The 25,027-nt window shown below is 36.3% G+C and overlaps 3 protein-coding genes and 1 pseudogene across 3 annotated transcripts; 2 read left to right on the forward strand and 2 right to left on the reverse strand.

Annotated features, from left to right (window-relative positions):
- Nucleotides 1-118: 118 nt before the first annotated feature.
- LOC114517966 (phosphoinositide 3-kinase regulatory subunit 4-like) lies at nucleotides 119-12,991 on the forward strand. The gene is given in 35 exon segments (XM_028537820.1): nucleotides 119-206; nucleotides 3,013-3,090; nucleotides 3,443-3,527; nucleotides 4,559-4,636; nucleotides 4,861-5,026; nucleotides 5,125-5,169; nucleotides 5,539-5,690; nucleotides 5,693-5,710; nucleotides 5,713-5,737; nucleotides 5,862-5,946; nucleotides 6,046-6,362; nucleotides 6,506-6,632; nucleotides 6,779-6,854; nucleotides 7,010-7,106; nucleotides 7,204-7,271; nucleotides 7,357-7,371; nucleotides 7,374-7,408; nucleotides 7,487-7,879; nucleotides 7,964-8,260; nucleotides 8,415-8,549; nucleotides 8,692-8,921; nucleotides 9,184-9,372; nucleotides 9,498-9,684; nucleotides 9,798-9,920; nucleotides 10,016-10,229; nucleotides 10,408-10,468; nucleotides 10,578-10,634; nucleotides 10,738-10,886; nucleotides 11,025-11,109; nucleotides 11,239-11,363; nucleotides 11,515-11,619; nucleotides 11,736-11,861; nucleotides 11,954-12,120; nucleotides 12,239-12,414; nucleotides 12,550-12,991. Coding segments are annotated over 31 exon segments (4,107 nt in total). The 5' UTR covers nucleotides 119-206; nucleotides 3,013-3,090; nucleotides 3,443-3,527; nucleotides 4,559-4,636; nucleotides 4,861-4,934; the 3' UTR covers nucleotides 12,686-12,991.
- On the reverse strand, nucleotides 273-2,272 carry LOC114517967 (zinc finger MYND domain-containing protein 12-like). The gene is given in 9 exon segments (XM_028537821.1): nucleotides 273-416; nucleotides 516-553; nucleotides 556-660; nucleotides 794-920; nucleotides 1,023-1,145; nucleotides 1,272-1,441; nucleotides 1,536-1,707; nucleotides 1,869-2,010; nucleotides 2,145-2,272. Coding segments are annotated over 9 exon segments (1,110 nt in total). The 5' UTR covers nucleotides 2,252-2,272; the 3' UTR covers nucleotides 273-290.
- Nucleotides 2,547-4,422, reverse strand: LOC114517921 (annotated as a pseudogene).
- A 358-nt stretch (nucleotides 12,992-13,349) lies between the features above and the next one.
- Nucleotides 13,350-23,478, forward strand: LOC114518185 (pleckstrin homology domain-containing family G member 5-like). Its single transcript, XM_028538127.1, has 23 exons — nucleotides 13,350-13,852; nucleotides 16,000-16,061; nucleotides 16,244-16,364; nucleotides 16,466-16,550; nucleotides 16,659-16,755; nucleotides 16,874-16,971; nucleotides 17,173-17,309; nucleotides 17,449-17,588; nucleotides 17,783-17,935; nucleotides 18,027-18,134; nucleotides 18,204-18,239; nucleotides 18,548-18,643; nucleotides 18,833-18,883; nucleotides 18,984-19,076; nucleotides 19,192-19,248; nucleotides 19,445-19,555; nucleotides 19,663-19,812; nucleotides 19,949-20,086; nucleotides 20,194-20,313; nucleotides 20,453-20,536; nucleotides 21,057-21,218; nucleotides 21,305-23,067; nucleotides 23,167-23,478. The coding sequence occupies exons 1-23, from the start codon at nucleotides 13,834-13,836 to the stop codon at nucleotides 23,177-23,179; spliced, it is 3,894 nt and encodes a 1,297-aa protein (XP_028393928.1). The 5' UTR covers nucleotides 13,350-13,833; the 3' UTR covers nucleotides 23,180-23,478.
- Nucleotides 23,479-25,027: the final 1,549 nt, after the last annotated feature.

Here is a 25,027-nt window from a genome sequence, read left to right on the forward strand (position 1 = left end):
CCTCGCGCAGACCGCAGTATAATACTGGACTCGTATATTCCAGGTTTCTGACTCAGGTTTAACTGTAATAAATGTTGTGGTTTGTGATTTGACCATTTTTTCATACATTACAAACTGGAGGTACCAATCAATGGTACCAACTCTCGAGATGGCAGATGTGGAAAGTGCCTCTTACAACCTAAACTACCAGTTTCTGGATGAAAGTGGTATGTTCACATATTAAAATGATTTTTTTTCATGTATGTATATAAACACTTGTTTAGTTATTGAAATTTTTTATAAATCATGCTTCACAAGGCTGATGTTTCTGCATGTTCAATTGCCTTTGACAACTCCAAAATCTTCGCTGCCATTTCAGGATCCCCAGATACAATGTTTTCACATGCAATTTTTGCCTTGCTTACAAACTCCTCTGCCTGTCAATGAAAAGCAAGAGTTATTTCAGGTTGACTCCAACCAACCAGTTCTGGAGGTTAAAACCTATCAACTGTGGTGAAATTGTGTTTATATCTTACCTGTTTGTAGTCATTTAGAATAAAATGCAGCATGGAAGAGTGTGGTAAATCTTGCACATTATGGATGCATTTTGAACAGCCTGCTGTTCACGTAGTTCTAAGATTGCATTTAGAACTTGAATTGCTTCTGCCTCTTGCGCTTCATCTTAAAAATATTAGAAATGCAGTATGTAACACACAACCTCTGCGCTGCCAGCTGAATTTCATCATAATGATCATTCATATATTCAAGATATTTGCCTTATAGTCAAAGCATATTAGGACTTCACAAATCTAACCTAGAATATCCACATCATTTGCATCATCACCACTTATCACCTGTCCAATAAGTCCGGTGGGGACTTCTGGTTTGTGCGTTCTTTGATCCACCAGGCAACTTAAATAATTATTCCATATATCTATAACCTAAACAAATTAACTATAAGTTTAGGCCTGAGAGCATTGATTTGATCTTTTCATTAAGGAGACAATGTTCATAAAATAAGGTTATTAATTACGCTAGGCTACCTGGTTGTAAAGTGAGAAAGCCACATCCAGCCTGTTTTGTCTGTAGAAAACATTTGCCATGTGGAAATAACCCCCAGATGTTTGAACATCGTCAGTACCATAAGCACAAGATGAATGGTATACCTAAAAACAATTCCAGAAGTTATGTATGGCATTCTGTTTCAGGAGAACTTATTTATGATTTCTTGATTAGAAAGAAAATTATTTTAAAATTATTATTATTATTTAATTAATTATTATATATCTTACATCATTAGATAAATGACTTAAAGCTTGAAAATAGTTTTTTCGTGCAGCTTCCAAGAGTCCAAGATTTCTATACAATCTTGATTTGACCTCATTTCCACATTCTGGGGTTTTCAACACAGTCCACTGCGCTTGGGATAAATAATCATTTGCCTGGGATAATTTGTTTAGACCTTAAAAACAAGAACAAGCTAAGTACAAGCTACATGTTTTTGGTCAAATGTACCAGTAGTACTGCCTAGGAGTAGGTTATAAAGCGATTCTTACCAATACTTGCTTCTCCCAGAATGAGATAAGAAGGGACTAACTCAATACTTGACAGCCCATACACTTGGATTGCAAATTTTAATGCAGCCAAGGCAGCTGGTACAGCGCTTTCATACTTTCCCTCAAACAATAGCTTTTGACCAGTTGTTCGACATAACTCTATCATTTGTTTCTGTGTATGAAGTGTGAATAAACAAATTACTAGACACTCAAATAATATGTCTGCTAATATAACCTCTTCATACAGAAATTAATAAAAATACTGCTCAAATTCATCAGGATTTCTGTGGGAACTGTGGAACAACACAATTTTCTTTATATTCAATTATCAACCTGTCTAATAAGCTGCTGATTTTTCCGATGTTGACGATCATCTTCAGAACCAAGTGTAGGCATCGGAGTACGCAGTGGTATTAATAATTGACATATCTTTTCATGAATACCCAACCAGTCGGCTTTCTGATGCTCTGGAGAACTATTGAACGACGATAGCAGTGTTTTATTATGGAATTTAAATTAAAAGGCATTCGTATCGTTTATTTATAAAAGGAAAGATTTACAGGTGCAAGTATATACTAAACATGAAAGACCGTCGTATAAATTACGTACCAATAGTATGTCACTCTGCACTGTGTGCATTGTTCAAACGCCGGTTTTTGACAGAGTTCACAAAGTAATTTAACTCCTTTAGGATTAGCGAGGGGATTTAAAGCCATTTTTAACCATTTTATACGACGCAAACGTGTCTTAAAACTGTTTTACAAGTTTCGTCCGCCATGTTTTGTTGTTGGCTTGTTGCCTAGGAACCGGGGCGTTTGGAGTTTAGAGGGCGGGAGGGCCTTACCACCCCACCCCGATTACCGCCTCCTTTTCTTAGGAATAGGGGATTCTTTTTGCTAGCAAAAACAATCCCCGATTCCTAAGACAAGTGTGAACTAGGATTAAGTCTAAAAAAAGGTGCGGTACACACCTACTTTTGGGATACCTAGGATACCTTGGGGTGAAGGTGCGTTGGACTTGTCGTTATTAAGCTGTTTATGAGAGTTTATTTATAAAATATTCCTGGCTTTGCTCCAAAAGATCCTCTAAAGTTTTTCTTTTTCTGATTAACTCTGAGTTGACAACATCGTCTGGTGCGTCATCTTGATATTTTTCAAATTCTTCTGAAAACTCAATGTTATCCTCATCCAACCCAAGCTCGTTGAGAGCTTCAATAGTTTCTCTAAGGTTTTTTAATTTTGCACTTCCAAATGTCTTGCTGACCTGTTTGAAAATATACATGAATGAGTTTCTGTTATATATAATCATGGTAAATTAGGCATGGTAAAATTACCTACCTTGCATGCAAATGTATATCTGGCACCATCAAACTCTGGACTTGGTGGTCTAGCTGAATGGGGTATAATGCCTCGAAACATTACAATACGGCCATAACGGGGTTTCACCGCTGCAATTATCTCATATTCTTCTTCTCCAGGAGCTCCACCGTTATTTAGTCGCTCAAAGAAGACCGTCTCCCCATATTGGTTCTCATTCAAATCTTTGTTCAGATACAGTAAGAATGTGTATTCATGCTAAATGTAATTAAATATATACAATAATTAGGTTTTTGGATGATATAGAACAACTTTGGTGGAAAGGGGCATGGAAGGAGTTTGGTTACCTCATAGTCTTCACAATCTTCATGAATTCTTGTGTGATGAAATGAGTGCACAATATTCATGGATACATCATAAGGATACCATTCATTTAAACCACTCAGAAAAGTTGCAGCTTGTTTAACTACTTTCCAAACACCACTTTGGGCTAAAACATCAGCCTAAAGAATGAAAATGATTCTTTATAATCTGATGAAGGCAAAAATGAATGCAAATTAGGATGACAAAAGCTTTATATTGCATTTTTAGATTTATATCTACCTTTTGTGGTGAGATCCATGCCACATTATCATGGTCCTCCCTTGGTTCATTGTCATAGGGTTGAAATTCAAAAGTATGATAATCATTTATTAAATAGTCTCTTAACCTTTGTAGATCATGATCAGACAGAACATCATCAAACACTGCAATTTCAAGGCCATGCGAATCATAATATTTATTTGTCAGATGTTTTTCATAGTTAATACTACCACTTTGAAGACAATCAAGTTTATCATTTTCATTAACAAAAGGAAATGTTTGTGGCTTGGAGTTATGTATTGCCTGTTTGTTTGCCTATAGAAAAACAAAAAATTCATTAACTTTGCCAGATAGTAAAATGTAATTCCCTGCAATACAAGTGGATATATAAACACACTGTGGAGAAACACATTGAGATATGGTTCCAACCTTGTTAAGCTCCATGCAGCTTTTGTATTTGTCATCTGAACTGGTCAACCTTAGTACTATGGAATTTTGTGATTGCATATAGAGCATTGAAGGTGGTTTGAGTACAGTTTATGCTACCATTCCAAATGAGAATACGGCCAGGCTGTTGATGAATGCCACACATAATTTCATGATCATCATCATAAAAAAGTGTCTCACCATAATCATTTTTCCGCATATCCTGGTTAAGAAATATCTGAACCATTAAATCATCATCAGCTGGAAGGAATGGAAGATAATATGCACTCAAGCAACTTACAACTTGGAAAGTTTCCATTTCAAATATATATACAGACTTAATGACGATTCATGGAATAATACTGCCAATACTGGATATGCATGCTGCAGCCGTCTGCAGTTTACATAAGGTTGACTTTAAACTTACATATTTTGGAAATAGGTTTAAAATCTAATCTGTATGCAAGTGTAAACATTCCATAGCACACAAATTGTTCATTTCCTGTCAATTGTTTAAGATCGTCGAGAGATCTCTCCAAAGTCTGTGCCCTCGAGTATCTCATTAGATATGGGAGAGACCCAGGTTGTGTTCGAGTTCATTTCAAGATGACGTTCTTTGTAAATATCTCTCTGATTTAAAACCCATGGTTTATGCTTTGTGAGGTAGCCATTTAACCATTTAATCTCGTCTCCTTTCAGCAAATCATCGAGAAGGAATACTTTGAGATCGCCCTGTTCACATCCTGTTTGTAAATGTAACGATGATCCAGCTTCGAGGTAAGGTAGAAAAACTAAATATAAAATTGTAGTAAATCTAGTAGGAAAATATGACATTTTTGTCAATTGTCACTGTGTTTACGTTTGTTGCAATTAATATATAATTTGTTGCAATTAAAATGGTAATTATATAGGTGTACATCATGGGATAAAACATGGTACATAACTACAATTCAAGATTAACGTACCAATTTGTACCCTGTTTATATTTTTTTGGTATTGAGCGGAAAGATAACTAAAGGAACGAAAGAAATGGAATGACATATTGCAGAAAAAGAAACGAAAATAACAATGCAAAATGGGGAACCAGTTATCCAGTATTGCCCCATCGCAAATATTAAGCGTGGATCATTATTTCAGTGATTTGAAAGATTATGAGTATGATATAAGGTAAATATATAATAGCAGCATCTGAACTCTGTATTTTTACTGTGGCAGTACTTTCTATAAATATATATTTAATTGTATTTTTATCCTTTCTCATAAAGCTTAGGAAGTACAAGGTTTTTCAAAGTTGCAAGAGCAAAGCATAGGTATGAATACATCATATAGAGAAGAATATTAGCATATTCCTGAAGAATATTTTTGACTTGTGTGTGTGTGTGATCTGACTGATCTCTGATGGATGGATTGAATTAATTCTTATAAAAATATAATGATATTAGTAATGAAATTGATCTGATATGACTAATATCCTGAGGTCCAAAGTGGAACTTTAATTTCTGCCTCTGTGAACAGATAGTACCACTGTGCATCTTAGGTCTGCTGCATACTGGAAATACACCAGATTTACTATAGAAAGTAATGTAATGAAATCTCAGCTGGAGTTAGCTTTAGTGTGATCTGAAAGAAATGCATTCTGTAAAAGATTGAGGATTGCATCATTTGAATTCTATCTTTAGGGAAGGATTATGTGTTGTAAAAGTGTTTGCCATTCAAGATCAATCGTTACCGCTACAGACGTATTACAAGCACATCAAGGAAATCACAGATACTCTGCAAACCGTGCCATATATTCTACCATTTCAAAAGATTATTGTCACAGAGAAAGCTGGCATTTAGTGCGACAGTATATCAAGATAATCTGTATGATAAGATAAGGTAAAGCCATTCTTAATAGATATTAGATCGTTAAGGCATTTTTAGTAATGGCATTGTACAACTTTAAATTTACATTGTACAATTCAATTGTGCATGTGCAAATACATTATTTTCTATCTTGTAGTACAAGGCCATTTTTGAATCTACTTGAGAAGAAATGGATTGTATTTCAACTGTTGTTTGCTCTTGTGCAATGTCATCAAAATCAGGTATTGCATAAAAATGAATATATCATATGCATGGACATTATCTGGATATGTGGTATCTTATAACACTAATAGTTGTCCAACCACTTTGTTGATTTTTAGATATATCATGGTGATATTAAAACTGAGAATATCATGGTGACCAGCTGGACATCTGTACTTTTAACAGACCTGGCTTCATTTAAACCCACATTTCTCCAAGAAGACAATCCTGCAGACTTTTCATACTTTTTTGACACATCACGAAGAAGAACATGTTACTTGGCGCCAGAGAGATTTCTGGACACTCGTTCCAGTGACGTAGCAAGCTCAGCTGCAAGTTCAGAGCTTTCCTCTTCAGGAGATAACTCACTAGATATTGGCTTGATAAAAGATCATGTCTCAGAATTGACATCAAAAATGGATATTTTTTCCTTGGGGTAATAAACCTATTTACTAGTAACACATATTTTCCTTTTGCACTGATATAAGAAAAGTTGTCAACGATTAGTAAAATAAAGAGATATTTATTACATCTAGGCTAGGATTCGGTTTCATTTGCTATTTATTCAATTCATTTTAGATGTGTCATAGCTGAGTTGTTTAGCGAAGGTGCTCCATTATTTGATTTATCAAAATTACTTGCGTATCGCAGTGGGGATTTTGATCCTGCTCCTGCGTTGGAGAGTATTGATGACAAACATGTCAGGGTAAGAAGTGTTGAGTATTCTTCATTTATTGACAACTGTCAGTGATACCAAACATTAGAAATAAAGTTAAAATTTACCTGATGAGAATAGAATGGCAACAAGGTGTGGTTAATCAATAATTGTTATTTGTTAATAATTGTTACTAGGAATTGATAACAGAAATGATTTCGAAGGATCCTGCCAAAAGAAGTGAAGCCTCTGAGTATCTTGACAAATATCGAGGTATGTTCATTAAATGCTTCAGACTTGAGCTTATAAAGAAATATCAGTTGTTTTATCAAACCCAATATATGATCATAGATATTTTATTGTTTGCAAATCCTTCAGTTTTTACTGAGGTTAATAAATTATATATTGATCTTTTCATTTATCTCCAGGCTGTCTCTTTCCTGAAGAGTTTTACAAATTTCTACGTGGTTTTATGGTTCGCTTTGCCTCATTACCTGTTCTTACTCCAGATGAGAAAATTGCAAGGTTATACAATCTTATATCCATGCACATTTGGTGGCCAAAATTTATTATAAGTACATATTTTAGTAGTTCAAATTTATTAAGGGAATATCTCTTTCAGAATTTCCGATTGTATTTCTCTAATTCTAAATGAACTTGGCAATGAAAATAAGGAAGAGAATATTCATAGTAAGAAACCATTATAGAAAATAATTCAGTCAATCATTTCCCCCTGTTTTGATAAAAACTGAATGTGGTAATCGTTGTGTTTCAGGTAGTCTTGTTTTAATTATTCCCTGGTGACTTCGAGTGTGAGAAATTGTGTTGTAAGTGACTCTAAAATTCCTTTTAGTTTGTGTAAAATACGATCTTTTTCACAACTGATAATGATTTTCTGCTTTTAGTACTGTGATTCCAAGTTAAAGTGTCTTGATTTATTACAACAGTTGGCACATCACGCTAGCGATGGAGATGTTACTAGAGGAGTTGTACCCTATATTTTATACCTCATCAACGATACTGTACCCCGTGTTAGAGCCCGGGCACTAGGGACCTTAACACAAACATTACAACTTGTACAAATGTTACCACCAAACGAAGGAAACATCTTCCCAGAATACATACTTCCGGCACTGGCTAACTTCCCTGATGATCGAGAGGTGATAGTGCGTATAGCCTACGCAGAGAACATCGCACCAATAGCAGAGACTGCTCTGAAATTCCTAGAAATGGCTCAGTTAAGATATAACAATATGGATAGTGAGGATGGAGGAACTGAACAAAGTTTAAGATACCAGGTGAATGAATTATGGATAGAGAAGATGATGGATTTGTTGTTTCTAATCGACTCTATCAATGCACTTATCTTTTTTTCAAAATAGGGAAGTTACGATGTTGAGCTTCAAGAATTGCACGAAGTCATTCAAACAAAGGTCGTCAATCTTCTTAGTGATTCCGAGAATATTGTAAAGCAAACTTTACTAGAAAGAGGCATTACAAGATTATGTGTGTTTTTTGGAAGACAGAAAGCAAACGATGTTCTTCTTTCTCATATGATTACTTTCTTAAATGATAAACAAGATTGGCATTTGCGAGCCGCATTCTTTGATAGTATTGTTGGTGTTGCGTCTTACGTTGGCTGGCAAAGCCTGGCAATGCTGAAGCCTCTTCTACAACAGGTACTGGATTCACACTTACTGTTTTAGAAAGTCTGGATATATATACTATACCAATACCACTTCCTTGATTTTTCTACCTGGCCTGATTTCCCAGAGTGAGACAGACATCCTCACGCTGTACCACTGCGATTTCTCCATGTTTGGGTTCTTCTAGGGTCTCACAGATATGGAAGAGTTTGTTATTTGCAAAGCGTTAAATGCGCTGACTTGTCTCACCGAACTTGGTTTACTACAGAAGTCAACTCTCTACGACTTTACCGCCGACATTGTCGTTTTCTTGTGTCATCCGGTAAGTCAGCATCGTCTCTTCTCGACGACATTGCTAGACGATACAGAAATGATATCTGCAAACTAAGCCTCACTTTGTTTCACTTTGTCTAGCGCTAAAAGACTTCAAAGACTTTCAATTAATATTTCATTGTTTTTTATAGAATGTTTGGGTCCGTTATGGTGCTGTTGGTTTCGTTACTGCTGTTGCTGGGAGTCTTGGTGTTGTTGATATTCATTGTAAATTGCTTCCTCTATTGCGACCATTTGTTAAAGAAAAGATCGTCCAGCCTGAAAGAGACATGTTGTTGATCAGTGTTCTTAGGGAACCTGTGTCGCGCTCCGTTTTCGATTCTGTCGTACGGTCCCAACATGTGAACGCATTTTTTGACAGGTAATGCAAGACATCTATGGTTGACTATATATACATGGTTAGTCCAGTGCTACCTTGAAATAATAGGAAGATAACAATAGATAACAATAACATATCACGTACATCAGCAAAGGGAGATAATAGCCAGTTTTAGAAGACCTAGTTACTTCTAGGACAAAGTAGGATATAGCAGGATGTAGTAGGATGTAGTTGTACTGGAAGTCATAAAATCTTCACTTTTAATCTGACAATATTTAATCTGCCAATATTCAATCATTTCCAGCCTTCATGATCGCCAGATAACGCGACAAATGAACAAACAAGGGCAGAAAGTTGATTATCCAAAACTTGAGAAGGACAACCTTTCTCATATGTTTCGTAAGTTGATTGCCCAGGGAATGAACGAACGTCAAGAAGATATGTTGATACATCTTAAGTCAGTCATCTTGAAAATACATCATTCAAAAAGCACGTAAGTCAATTTCGTTTTCCTTGCAAACTACCAGGAAGGTTCAAGGTTCTCTTTCTGATCAAGTTCCGAAGTTTAAAGGCTTATATCTTTAGGCAGTTGAATTTTAATGTGAAATCTTTTTTCAGAGCTTCTGAACATAGCGACCATAACGATGATCCTTTAGGACCTGGTGTTGTGGATTTGAAGACATTAGGCAGCAGTATCGTACGACGTCACGCCGAGCTTGTGGTGAAGACTGAGACCAAGCCTGACGTCACCACAGTGCATACGAAAAATGTAAAAAAAACGAAGCGAGAATATCAGTCTCCACTTGTACGTTGTTTGGAAATGATGTGCTTCTAATTCATTTATTAATAACTTAATTGTTTCTAATGTATTAATGCATGTAAGTTCTTTTATCAATTTGTCCTGATTATCTTTATTAGAATGCTGAATGGAATCAAATGTTTGGCAACACAAACCAGACAACTGATGCTCCGTCACAACCTCGTCATGGGGAAGTTGTTCCTCCAAAGAAACCCCTGGGACGGTCTGTCTCATTGCCTCAGGTAAATCACAATCAGCTCTAAACTTCACGTACAATTCTTCTAGTAATCTCTGCAAAATATCCCATGTTAATATGTCGATATTGTCTTTGCTACAGTCAGGGAAACCCAAGCAACGAACGAACTCATCTCCCTCCAGCGATGATACAAACGCTAGCCCAGTCCCTCATTCTCGCACACCTCCCGCTCAGCCAAAGAGCAAAGCAAAACAAACCATGAAGCCATCGCAACCGGAGCCAGTAAGACCTACACCAGGATACAGAAGAAATCTACGAGATTTGGTTAAACATAAAAGGGAACAATACGCCGAGGGTAAACCTGACATATCTTAACTTTCTTCTAAGGATCAGTCCAGTGTCATTGGTTCAGTGTTATTATACAGTAGGTTACACTATTGGTTCTGCAGAGGATTACGTAAATCCTACGCAATTCTTCCATGTAAAGATCGTTCATAGGCAACGTTTCCAAAGGTTTGTTTTTGTGTATTTAGAGGTGACAACAAGGGAGTTAATCGAAGAGGTTCTGAACACTCATAAAAAGGGGCAAATAAGGTGAACATGTGATATCTTTTCATTCTATTATGCATTGTTTGGAATACACCAACCTTTAGCCAAAAAAGTGTTACCAGTTGTCTCATATTTTGTAATCCTTATTTCTTAGACGCCCAAAGGGAACTTTGTTAATTCATCTCCACGAGCACAGAGCTGCTGTAAACAAGTACGTCTCGGACTAAATCCGTTAATTGTATTCGGTAAAAGATCCATATCTCTATGCATGATTGGTTGATGATAATTAATGACTGTAACCATTTACCCCCTAGACTTCATGTTTGTCCCAAGACGTCCCTGTTTGCCTCTGCATCTAACGACGGGACAGTAAAACTCTGGGATGCTCAGCGTTTGGAGAATGAGGGAATGGTCGTGAAGTCTTCTTTTTCATATCAACTTCAGCAAGGAGAAACAGCAGCACGTAAGTGAACCCAGCTACGAACTTGACGAAGTAGCTGTTATGTTATGTTATGTTACGATACGATATTGTATTGTCCAACCCTGATTAGTTCTTGAAAATTTATTGGACTAACTGATAATTCTTCACTTGTATTAAAAGGTGGAAAGGTCAAGGGTTTAGTATTTTTACAAGGAAAAAAGTCGTTAGCATGTGCAACAGACAAAGGTGACATTTATGTCATAAAGTAAGTATAACTGCTCCAGTTTTCACAGCCTGTTCTTTGTTCTTAAAAAGGTCATCCTTAAATACACAACCGTTATAGTTTGCAGCGAGAATATCCATTAAAACACTTTTCAATCATTTGCTTCTATAGTCCTGAAGTCATACCTGCCGCAACATCGTCTCAATGTCCACAATATAAAGCTCTTGTTAAGCTGAATACTAGATTGGATACAGAACAAGGCGGTGATTTGGTGGATATGCATCAGTTTGATACTGGTAATTATTGTCCATGGTAATCCTATTAGTAATATACTGTTCTGGATTTGATATAGTAAGTTAAATCGTACTTTCTAGCGATAGTTGGTCTGTAAAACGCTAGAATACGCAGCGAAAGGTTTATACTACTTTACTTTTCTTTACCTTGAAGCGTCTCATTCAGTGTTAGCTTATGCAACAGTGCGTGGTTTGATCTATGGTTGGGATATACGAACTTCAAAAACGATATGGAAATTACAAAATGATCCTGCTTTAGGTAAAGCAAATAACTGTTGATCTATTACACAGATTTTGATTGGTCTTAATTTGGAAGGGCCATTATGATTCGTTAGTTTAGAAGCAACATGACGTGAGTATCTGTTTGTTTTCCAGGTTTGATAACATCGTTTGTGGTAGATCCCTCGCAATGCTGGCTAACTGCTGGAACTTGTAATGGTGAATTAGTCTGTTGGGATATGAGATTTCAACTTCCTGTTGCAAAACTTACTCATCCTAGAGGTTTGATTGTCAGTCTATTGCTTGGAAATGATATCTTTCACGTCTTGTGGCTTGCGAGCAAGCAATGCATGACAGATCAATAATTATTTCAGGTGCTCGAGTACGACGTCTTTCTGCCTCACCATTGCTGCAGTGTAAGCCATCTTGGGTGACTTGTTCTGTTGAAGGAAATAACGAGGTTTCTGTGTGGAACCTGGAGACTGGTGCTTGTGAGGAATCTCTGTGGGCAAGTCATGCTCCAGCGCTCTCTCAGACACAGGTAAGAGAATGATGTATGGAGATTACCATACAATCATTGGCTGTCACACCTCGCATGTTGATTCTTGTTTACTCAGAGAAGCATGACTCTACAAGTGAATTTCGAAACTTTTCTTTAGGTTTCACCTCATGCTGTTTACGGAATTTACGCTAGTCCCCCCGAAACTGGTCAGTTCATCCTCACCGCGGGCTCTGACAGACGTATTCGTCTCTGGGACTTACAGTCTCCAAACGATTCTTACATCGTGGCAGGATCGTCTTCTGATAATCTAAATGACGTCGTATTGAAATACAAGTATGTCTTTTCAAATTTATTTTTCTGTTCTTGATATTCTGTATCCCCCCAAGAAAAAGGGGGCAATGTTTATAGCAAATATACAACTATAACCCGTGAAAATGTAGTGAATATATTTATTGCCTTGTGTTGAAGCTCTCGGTTGATGATGGGACAAAGGTCTTACGAGAGGTCTACTGCAAGTCAAATCAAGTCTCGCCACAAGATGACGTTCCGAAGCGTGGTCCTGATAAACCACCGACTGGTCACCATGACTGTATTACAGATCTAGCTTTCGTTACCAATCCTCAACATTTCCTCATCTCGGCTTCCCGCGATGGCGCCATCAAGATTTGGAAGTAGATGAGCTGTGAAAGTGAATGAATCCTGTCAATCATGGGGTGTGGTGTGGTGTGGTGATTTTTTGTATCGTACCCCTCCAGGAGCAATCCCGTCAAAATTGAGCGGACACTATTAGATAGATAGCTGAACATTATTCATTTTAATCGCAGAAAGGAATAAGATGTGTTTGTAAAATGTATCTGGGAAACTGCTAATTAATAACTAGTATAAAATGATTATATTTTTAAAGTAATTATCATGGCTGTTATATACAAACTGACGTACACACAAACAATTTATTCTAATGGCTTCAGTCATTGGTCATTAAAACAATTCTAATTGATATTGTATGACGATATTGATATGTAATTAGTGGTAAATAGGCGTGGTGATTATATCAATTGACTGACATCATTTGGAAAGGTATTCACAAGTAAGACTGATTTGCACTAGGAACTACAATAATGGGAAATATCTCGTTTCAATATTGGATCTAGATCTTGTGATGTTCCAATGAAAAAAATTAACAGTGGAACAGCGGGTTTTATACTGCACTATGGCCAACACTTTATGGCAGTTTTACGTCCGATCGGGGAGTTTATCCCAGCACCGGATGTTTTTCCCCGCGAGCTATATTTATTGATATATCTTGTACGGATTTCCTGATTGGTTCAACTCTGTTATTATGGTAATAAGTCGTTACTAAACGTCACTAGCCGCCGCCGTCAAGTCAAGCTCGCTTTCCTTTGAGGCTTAAAATCTTGAGAAATTTTGCCTTTAAACTTGTTTGAAATGTTGCAATTTGATAACAATTAGAAGTGGTATTAATGTCAAAGGATTGCTTCACCGGTACGTTTTTGGAGAGTGTTAAAAATCCGCGTAGTAGACGTGTTTTGTGTTGTTAAAGACGGCAGCATATTGTCCGCGTTTGGGATAGACAGCCTTTGTTTCTTGTGTCATCTCACGTTGAGCTAAAGAAAGTTGGGGATTATTTCACTTAATAACTTCCTGTACGACGAAATATTTCAAGAATGATGGTTTAAGATAGTACTGGAGAGTCTTCAAGAACGCTGACTTTGAAATATGAATGTTTTCTAAATGCAAAGGACACATGAAGGTATGCGTCATAAAACCGTATTTACTTACATTAATCTTACAGCCTCCTCTCCTTGCTCAAATAATACCATATTAGCTTAATTATGTTAGATAACTTGTGAAAATCTACTTGTATCGATAATTCAGAATTTTGAATTCCTTCAGGGACAATTTTAATAGTGCAGATTGCAGAATAGCATATAATATTGTAATTGCTTTGAAGTGCTTTGTATACAAGTTCCCATCCCGTTATTGCCAAGATTGAGGCTATAAGGCTATTTACTATGTTTGACTGTAAAATACCAAAGATCTCACGGTTTAAGTGTCAAAAAGACATTGAAATTTGTACATTCGAATCCAAATCAAGTTTGAAATATGCACTGTTGAATTTTTTGTTATTATAATAATTGTTTATATTCTTTGCAACTTGGCACAGCATGCTTCAGAGTTTTCCAGCTTTAACAAGCGACAACCAGTGTAAATAAAAGCGGAGAATTTCAAATAACAGGTTTTCCGTTTAGAAATAATAAACGAAGTATTTTGGTATGTTAAATCCGCTTGCAAAATCTATCACAATTATCGCATGGGGGGTACGATATTTGACACAATCTCATCCGAATTCCGAATTGATTCTTTGAAAGAAACTCGCAGTACACCAGTCATCGAATATTGCTTAAGTATTCCCACTTACGATTAAAATGTGATCTTTTAAAGCGATTTCCGTATCAAATATTACATTGTTATGTTTTAGTTAGGATTGCGTGAAATGGTTCGATCGATCTGTGGTAGAAATGTATCGCAAATATAAATCTCTGCGATAGAACCAGCAATATATTTATTGTTTTGCGCAAGCGAATGTAAATAATTGATTCAATCCAAAAATCTGCATGATAATAAACCGTATATTGTGCGAGACACTTTGTGGTGCGAAAACCACAACGAAATATATGAAATATTCTCCGAGTTTGTGTGATTTAGTATGCTTTTAAGGAGAAGTCTACCGTAATAAAGTGTCAATATAAATCTGCGGTTTGAGATTAGCAGAAAAATGTCCCCGCATCAAAGCTAATACTAAATAGCCATTGTAGTATATTGTTTACTTTGCCGGACAAAGCGATGTTAAATCCTCATTGCTAGAAAGTATGCATTGATTGAATTTTTGTTGGAGTTAAGTAGCGAGAAATTAAGAAAATGCATGTCCTATTTCGTCGAATGTATCAGATTACGCTGGCTAGACATTTGTTTTGAAATAGTACATGTTGTGTCACATGCTTTTGATGGTCAATATTTTATATCAATATACAGTAGAAGAAGGCAAGATCTCATATCCTATCAGGTTAAATGTCTATAAAGCTTGGAAACTCCAAATTCTTTCATTGGAGATTTGACTATGAATTTGATGAAGCAAGTGGTTAGTTGTTTTCAAAATCAACTTTGGTTGCATTTTTTGTGTACACAACTTCATATTTTTTGCTGTAATTCTCAAAATAGTTATGAAACATGGCATTCTATAGTATGGTCAACTATCCTACTATAATAATTTGTTAGTAATCTATTCACTTTCCCAATAGAGTGAAATTAACTTTTTATGGATTATACTATTAAATTTACAGTTATTGAATATTGATGTTTGTGTTGTGTGCAGGAATTACAGTATAGTTTGATAGCCTTTTAATTTTTTATTTTTTCAACTTGTTGTTATTAAGCAGTGCTGTTAATGCATGTTTACTGTTATTTTCTATGCCTATTAATATCTGAAATGGTGCTTTATGAGCTGAAAGTATTTTATCAAATTATCCTGTCATGTCAAGAGGCTCTGAAAATGACAGTAATGGTCAATGTGTAAATTAGATATCTTGTTAGCGCGACATGAAGTGTTAGGAATGGTTAGATTATTGAAGTCAGTTGTGGTGTATTTAAATATGTAATATAATACAAGGCATTTGTATTTTGCTGTCAGTTTCAAAATTGTTTAAATTCCACATAGTCTAGAAGATATAAATTGTCGTATGAGCATTTACCTTTCATATCTGTACTTACTTGGCACTTGCTAATCATATCTGTTTTGATATAATAGGTTACTGGTACATTAATACTATAGGTACAATGCTTTCTGCTATTGTTGGATCTGACAGTACAAGGTATCATGTTTCTTATTTTATTCTGTAGGATTACCCTTATGTCAGGGAAGATTGTGCAAGAATTTTACGGGGAAGAGTATAGCTCTGAAGGTTTGTCAGATTCATACCACTTTATTCTAGGACTGTTAGGAGAGCCAGTCATATCATTCAATTATCAGATACATTATTATGTTGCAGTGTGATAGTGGTAGTGCAGAAATTGATTATTAGTGGTTGCAAATGCACCCAGGTGCATTACTAACTGTCTGAGTAATGTGTTGTGTTTATTATAGGTATGCCATCATAAGGACTGTCAAAGTTCAAACAATGGACAGCCTCTTTTACTCTGCCAAGATTGTGATAGAGTGACCCATGCTGGAGTATCAAAGACTCATGCACGTTTTGAGATAAAAGGTATGAATGTGATTTTTCGAAGAGAAGTTGACAAATGCATTTGAACTTCTATTAAGTGTAATTTCCAATGGAACCTTTATTGATGGTATTTCATTTTTTAGGAAATGAAGGCTTTGAAAAAATGTCCTCAAGTAAAATAGCAGAATCGGATTCTGGTGCGGAAGATGACATTGCTCCTGTATATACGTATGTTATTATTCATTGTTATTGTTGTTATCCTTCAGAATCAACATCAATATAGTCTTGCTCAAAACCTTTTCCTCATATTTCCTGTTTTCAATGCTACAAATGTAGAGAAAAATCAAAAAGCAAAGCTCACTCAAGTAGAAGAAAGTTCATGAAGCTCACAACAGATAATTCAAAAAAGAAACCTAGAAGACACAACACAGATGTACGTAGACAACTGCTTTTTATTTACTTATAACTTAAGTTATTAGGACCATATATGAAGTCTTTATATGGCAAATAATATTCTCTTATCTGATCTTGGCTATTATCCACAATACTAGGATCCTGCAAGAGAGGTTATCAGTATAAAGATTTACACAGGATCAAATGGAGATTCCAGTCTCGAGTTGATCCCTGCATTGAAAGGAAAAACACTAAAGTAAGTGAAGAGGGCCTCTAAATGGTACTAGGTTAGAGAGTGGGACAGGAGGCTCAGTAAATTGAATGGAGATCAGAGAAGAGAGAGGAGAAGAGGAGAAGTAAAGGAGGCAAAATTGGTTGAGAAAGAAGTAGTCCAGTGACTCCAATTGTTAGTCAAAATATAGTCAATTATCTGATGATAATTTTTGTCATTTCCAAGGGATTCACTGGAACCAATCCTAGAGAAATACAATATTACTTTTGAAAGTCATTCCTTGTTTTTGGACACATCCAACACTCCACTTCCTCTAGCATTTGAAACATTTCCCTTGAGTGGGAGTATACTTCATTTTCGAGGTATGTCAGGGTCAGGGCTTGTTAAAATTGTACATGTGTAAATGACTGTTGGTAACTGTTGGTATGACTGTGTTTTAAACAAGAAGATTCTCAGTGGTGTATTTTCCTTGTAAGACAAATTTCTCTATGAATCAATTAGATCATTCCAATGTGGATAAAAGAGTCAAAGATCTGTCGAAGAACTTTGAATCACGAGGACAACCTGAGCATCCCATATCAAGAACACCATCTTTTGGTAAGAAGAAAGAAGAACAAGATGAGAGGGAAGGTGAAGAAAAGGTAAATGGAGATCAGAGGATTTGAATTCTGTCTCTTTTGCCCCCTTTTGTACTACAAGTACCTGAAGAGGACCAAAATGCCATATTTCAAGTGGTATGATTCCGATAAGTTTATGTTCAGAGATTTAGTGTCTACAATCTAATTCCTCTACGTAGTTTTGTAGTTTAATAGTCTATTCTTGAATTTTCATTTAGAAACCTGGCAAAAAGTCTGGTGCATCAACACCAGTTGACAATGACATTTCACCATCTGGCAACATTAGTTCAAGTAATTCTCAGAAAGGAAAACCATCTGGGATTCTCACTGGTTTATTTACTGGAAATCCCACTAGTCTTATGAAAGGAAAGGTAAGCATTGATGACGTTTTAAGATTGTTGCTGAAAAAGAAACAATCCCTAACTATCCTTTTTTCTTTATCCTTCTTTTTTCAATTTCCAGGAGTTGATGACCGAGAGATCTCTTCCAGAGATCTTACAATATTTCACAGTTTATGGATTGGAAAATGATTCGAGAACAAGCGCTTCAAACGAGCAACAGTTCTATCTTGTAAGAATTTTTCCCTGATTAAGATTTTTTTATTCACTTGCACTTCTCATCATTTGATTTTTCTTCCAGGAGGAATCATGGACACACGTCGTAAAAAACCATGAGGTAGGTTTTCACGTTTTTGCACAGGTAGCCCGCTATCAGGCGCACGCCGTAGTGATGTATTATATATATAATACATCACTACGGCGTGCGCCTGATAGCGGGCTACCTGTGGTTTTTGTGAACTGTGTCTGTGATTCTTACTTACAGCAGTTCAGTGGACCAGCTAAAGGCCAGCTAAACCATCTTTAATCCGCGTTATGTTAGACGAAATATAAACCTTGATTGTTTTAATAAGTTATTTAGTGTTTCAGGGAGAAACATCTCTGCACTGACGCTCGATAATAATACTCTAATCTTCTCACGCTTAGGAGTTCAGCAAGAGTGTTCGTGATCAGCAAGAAGCAATCTGGGAACTTCTCGCAACGGAAGTCGCTTATATCAGTAAACTTCAAGTTATAAAAAAGGTGAAATCATCGCCACCAATATTTGCCTCTGTTTTGATCATACGCATCTTACAAAGCGACAGTCTTGTTGCACCATGATTCTGGAAAAAAGAAATAATTTATGTCTGAGCTTTGAGACCATATATGACGAAGTGTTTATACATATTTCTTTAATTTTATCAACTAATATTCTTTAATTCTTACTTCAAGATATTCATCTTGTGTCTACGGAATATTCAAAGTGAAGGTTACCTTACTGAGGTCAGTAGAACCAAGGGCAATTAAGGGATCAATAAGAAATAATTTAACACTGATTGCAATGAAACATAAAATTTCAAATGATTCAATTTTCGACTTTCAGATTGATCTCACAAACTTATTCAGTAACATTGAAGAGATTTATGCTGTGAACGTCTCTTTCTGGCTCAGTACTTTAAAACCAGTTATGAACATGGTACGTTTATTCATTTTTTATTGTAGTTAAGTGAATATAAGCCAGCCACCACCAACTGCAATCTAGTACGACCGTGTACCTAATTATTACTAATATTTGAATTCGTGTTTTGTAGGCAAGGCGCAATAATAAGTTGTTAGATTCATTCTACATGTCAGACGGCTTTTCAACGGTAGGTTTTTATATTTAAATAAAATATTACCACAGACTGTTAAATTTGATATGTTAAATCTAGCTTGCTTGGAATGGCAAGAGAAATAATTAGACCGATTTCTGGGACCGCAGTAATTACCCCCTGCCAGTTGTGTATAATAAATATGGCAAAGTTTGTAAATTAACTTAAATTAAATTAATTTATTTTTGTTTAGTTTGATAGTCAATTTGAGCCGTATCTCAAGTACTGTATGGAGGAGTCTAATTGTACGAAATACTTTAAACAAAAAAGATCAGAAGACGAACTTTTTAAATTATATGTTGAGGTGAGTTTGTAAAAACTGGTTTATAAACTCTTGCCTTGGTGATGATTAATTTCGGTTGATTTTTTGTATCATTCTTACATTACGATAATATTATTTTATCTGAACAGTGGTGTGAAGGTCGTCCTGAATGCAAGAGACTAAAGTTAAGTGATCTTCTTGTGAAACCCATGCAAAGATTGACAAAATATCCATTGTTGTTGAAAGCGATTTTGAAGAAAACTGTGGATGAAGAGAAAAGGAATGAAATCACGTCAATGGTAGGACTGATAGGTCTTTTTTTTTTTCTTCTTTTCCAAACCTGTTTTTCTATTTTTCAAGTCATGAAGATACATGCATGCATGCAGGGAGAATATATAGCATTGAGATTGTTTCAACAAAAATCTTTGTTTTTAGACCTCAACAGTGCAGAAGTTTGTTAGTAAAGTTGATGGGTGTATGAAAATACGTCATGAGAAAGAAAACCTCAATAAAGCAGCGGTAAAAATCGAAAGCTACTGGCCCGTAGATCCCGTCAGTGATGAAGTTGAAAAGGTAATTTGTTCAGTGAAGTTGATATATTTCATCTTACCACGCATTTCGGCCAGTTTTATACTGTAAGTTGAAGGGGTTTTAAAATGTTGTGAAAATTTTTTTCGTAGCTGCTTATTGACAACTATTGTGACTTTGATCTTTCTCGAGCAATGCCTGGTGCTTGCGAAGAACAGCATCGATGTCTTATGTATAATGGTGCACTTCGTCTCAACGAAAAACAAGGAAGGGTGAGTAACCCTGGCTACAGGCTTTTTATATATCTCATTGAGTTTAGATGTGGTATAGATCTCAGTCAAAACCTTGTATATGCATAAAATAAAGCAAGTGGGAACATTCTTCCTGACTTTCCTATTTCTTCACTTCTAGATGGATATACACGTTTTTCTCTTTACTGATATGTTATTGTTAACCAAAGCCAAGAAAACAGACAAATTCAAAATTGTAAAACCGGTGAGCAGTTTGTTTATCCCAGGGCTAGGGTACTAATTCCGCCCGAAGTTGCGAAATTGAAGCAGCGAATTCAAATATAAGTCTTACTTGAGTTCACTGAATTGAAGTTGTCCGCCATTATGTCTTGGACGTTGGGCGTTTCTGTGAGTTATGCACACAGAATACAGTAAGTAATAGATATTAATAGATATCTATTACTATATATATATATATGATGCGCGTGCGTGAGTTTAGGACGAGTTGAAAAATGGTAACTAGCATACGTTGCAAACGTGCGGTTGGCTGAATCTGATATTTTTGCTCGCTGATTGAAGGAGGATATACAAAGATGCCTTTCGACAGAAAAACTTGGATGGTAAAATATATGGCGGATGGTAAAATATATCATTGAGAATTAAATGCCTCATTTAGGCGATGGGATTTTGCATTCACGTATTTCTAGTATTATTACTAATGGCGTTCTTGTGAATGTTACCTCGAATACTGCATTAACGTCTCTTTTTTTATTTCACTTTTTAAGCCTCTTCGCATTGACAGGGTAAAAGTTCATGTTCTCAAAGATCCAGGAACATTTTTGTTGGTTTATTTAAATGAATATCGTGTAGTGGTATCAGCCTTTGTGTTACAAGCTGCCACTCCAGTCATACAATCAAAATGGATTGAAATGATTGATAAAGCAAAGGTAATATTTGTTAACTGATATACTATAATAGATACTCGACTTATTTTGATGGCTGTTTGAACTGAATGATGTCTTTTTGCTTGCAGAACCTATATCGTGCTGTCCTGAAAAGTGACGGAAGTAAATGTTTAACTGCTGACGACGCTATCGTCCAGTCCCCTGAGGCTACGCCAATTCAATCACCGACTTTGAAACCAAAACGCAGGAAGAATTCCGGCGAATTTTTGGACGTTCCAGCGTTGTCATCATCACCCCAGTTACGACGTCATTTGTCGGGCTCTGACGGAAATCTTGCAGTCGCCGGGCTTTCGGAGAGTTCTCGGGGAACTGTCGTTCGTAGAGCATCGTGTAACGAACGTAAAACGAAATCAAAGCAAGACAACTTGTATCGCAGACCTAGGGCAGATAGTAAGGTAACACGATCAACATCTGACCCGCATAATAAACCTACCCGCGAGGATGTTCTTCACTCAGGCAGATTATCACGATCGTCATCAGCTAAACAGGCAAACATGATTTCTGATGGTGAACTGCAAATGTTGACTGAGTCATCGGTAGACCTCGAAAGTCCGCGATCAACAACAAGTGCTTCTGAATTGGAAAGTGTTGATATGGACCAAATACTAATGTCTTTGTCACCTGAGAGCGAGGTTTCTCCTCATCATATTGATGATATGTCTAAAGACAAACATTCCGTTAGAGATGAGAGAGAAGCTGAAAAATTGAAACTTTTACTGGCTCAAAAGCTAAGCAAGCCTGCCAAAGACGACGAGACTTCGCCTCGCGAGGGCTCAAAACGTAGCACGCGAGGTCACGGAGAACGAAAGCGTGTTCCGCGAAGTTCGTCCGTGGAACGCGGAAGAAAACTGGGTGAGCGCAAACTTGCTATAGACGCTGGACATGCAGAAACTGCGGGAATGATCTCAGAAAAAGAAGGTCGTAAAACAAAATTGTCTCGATCATCTTCAGGTAGTCGACAATTACCAGACCCAAGTCAAATTTCCGGGAAGTCACGAAGTTTGCCGAAGGCTGAAGGAAATGACATTATTGACGGAGCTAACTGCAACGGTGTCGAGATTCCTGGAAATGTATCTAGACTTTCTAAAAACGAGTCTAGTTCTGCATCACAGGACACAACAGATCAGTACGAGCATTTACGATTTAGTCCTGGTGCTCAGGCCCCACCTATAAAGGCTCCGTTGATCACAGGCTTACCTCTGACCAGGAACGGGAGTAACGGTACGGATATTTCTCGGAAACGCAATCAACATTCAAAGCGTTCGCCTGTGTTATCTAGGAAATCTACTGACCTCGTTAGAAACTCTATGGACGATCAATTATTAGAACCAAAAACATCGCCACCTCTAAGACGCGCTAAGAGCGAAGCGGATACACCTTTGGAAAATTTACGCTCGAAACACAAACATTCCCGGAACTCAGATGCCGCGAAAACCACAGAACATCTACGAAATTTAGAGGACAAAAATGTTACAAATTCTGAAAATCTTCGAAATACAGAGGGGAACAATTCAAAAAGCGCTGAAAGGCACTCTGACAAAATAAGGTCACGTTCCAGGAAATTGGAGCACGACACAACAAGAAGACCTAATCATGGAGATGATGTCGGTTCCAGAAAACTTAATGATCTTTTGCAAGATGCGAATATCTCGAATTCTACGAATTCGTTAGAGGATTCTGGTGTTTCAAATACGGTGGAAAAACCTCGTAGACAGATGAAGAAATACCGAGGTCGTGATCACAGAAAGCTTGTTGAGGCTGATGGCAAGGTGTCAGATGTTGATGGATGTGTTGTGAATCAAGTTTTAGAACCGTTAATGCTGGAGTCTTCGTGAGTATTATGAAATTTTAAATTTGTATAAAGTCTGCTATTGTTGAAGTATGCCATCTGGATCGCACAGGAACCTTAATATTTTTAATTCTTTTCCAGAGAGTATGTTTGAAGATCCGGAAGCGAAAAGATATTGTTTTCTGACTGAGATATGGAAACCTGAATTGCCTCATTTAAAAAAGCTAAGGTTTAGGACGTTGAGAGTTTGATCGTGTATGACTTGTAACTAACATGTCGAAATTTATTAATATATATTATGTTCAAACTATTTATACTATAATGTTAATTTATATCCATTTATGACAAAACACAGACAAAACCTAATATGTCAGTTGTACTAGTTTTCATTTTGTGTAAATAGAGGATTTTGTATGATTGTATGATTTTTTGTAATTAAATCAATGAAAAATATTTCCTTTTTCAACGTTCTCTATGATATTTTAACTGAAGTTTGAAGTACAACATGAACAGCATGCTTCAAATATTGGAACTGAGTAGGAGTACTTCCATAGAAGTAGACTTGCTCCATAGAAATGGACCTGCTCAAAAGAAGTAAGCCTGCTCAATAGAAGTAAGCCTGCTTCATAGAAATGAGCCTGCTCCAAAGAATTAGGCCTGCTCCATAGAAGTAAGCCTGCTCCATAGAAATGGGCCTGCTCCAAAAAATTAGGATTACTCCTTACCATTTTGGTCAATTTTGACGACTTTTTGAACTGTTCAAAAACTGTCTTAAAATGCTAAAAATGGCTTCCTAAGACTAATATTTTTCATTTTAGAGCACATTTGGTTCGTTTTTGGAACAATGAAATAGTGGTCTAAATTGACCAAAATGGTAGGGCTTACCCCTTAGCATTTTGGTCAATTTTGACGACTTTTTGAACTGTTCAAAAACTGTCTTAAAATGCTAAAAATGGCTTCCTGAGACTAATATCTTTCATTTTAGAGCACACTTGGTTGGTTTTTGGAACATTGAAAAAGTCGTCAAAAATGGTAAGGCTTACCCCTTAATATTTTGGTCAATTTTGACGACTTTTTGAACTGTTCAAAAATTGTCTTAAAATGCTAAAAATGGCTTCCTAAGACTAATATCTTTCATTATAGAGCACATTTGGTTGGTTTTGGGAACAATGAAAAAGTGGTCAAAATTGATCAAAATGGTAAAGCTATAACTTGAAGGCAAAATTAGCCTTTCTCACGATGACGAATATGCCGTCATTTTTGGGGTACTTTTTAAAAAAACCCGTGAGTGTATAACTTCGTAACGGCGACTATCTTAAATTTTAGGCTGGAGTTATTTTTCAAATGGTCTGTTGATTCTAAAGAAATTCCGTTTCATGTCGCTATAATTTTTTAAACACATTTGAGAAAATTGAAAGTACCCCAAAAACGTCATCGTGACAAAGGCTAATTGAGGACTTTTTCAATGTTCCAAAAACTAACCAAATGTGCTCTAAAATGAAAGATATTAGTCTTAGGAAGCCATTTTTAGCATTTTAAGACAGTTTTTGAACAGTTCAAAAAGTCGTCAAAATTGACCAAAATGGTAAGGGGTAAGCAAATATGGTAATGGTAAGCCTTACCATTTTGGCCAATTTTGACCACTTTTTCAATGTTCCAAAAACCAACCAAATATGCTCTAAAATGAAAGATATTAGTCTTAGGAAGCCATTTTTAGCATTTTAAGACAGTTTTTGAACAATTGAAAAAGTCGTCAAAATTGACCAAAATGGTAAGGGGTGGTTGCAAGGCCAACGCCATCCAGAATATGGAGTCCTAATCATTTTGTTCTATTATTGCTAGCCAAGGAACTGCCAACGATGTCATTTATTGTTATCAGTTAACTGGACTTTGAGAGTTTTCTTGCAAAATGTTTGCCAAGGTAATTATTATAACAGATCATAAAGGCCTTTTAATGTTTCTCATGGTATACTGATCTGTGTTGTTTTCTGTGATTAAGTGA

This window comes from Dendronephthya gigantea, unplaced genomic scaffold (assembly GCF_004324835.1).
Source record: "Dendronephthya gigantea isolate DGI-Jeju-01 unplaced genomic scaffold, DenGig_1.0 000010F, whole genome shotgun sequence".
Lineage (NCBI taxonomy): Eukaryota > Metazoa > Cnidaria > Anthozoa > Malacalcyonacea > Nephtheidae > Dendronephthya > Dendronephthya gigantea.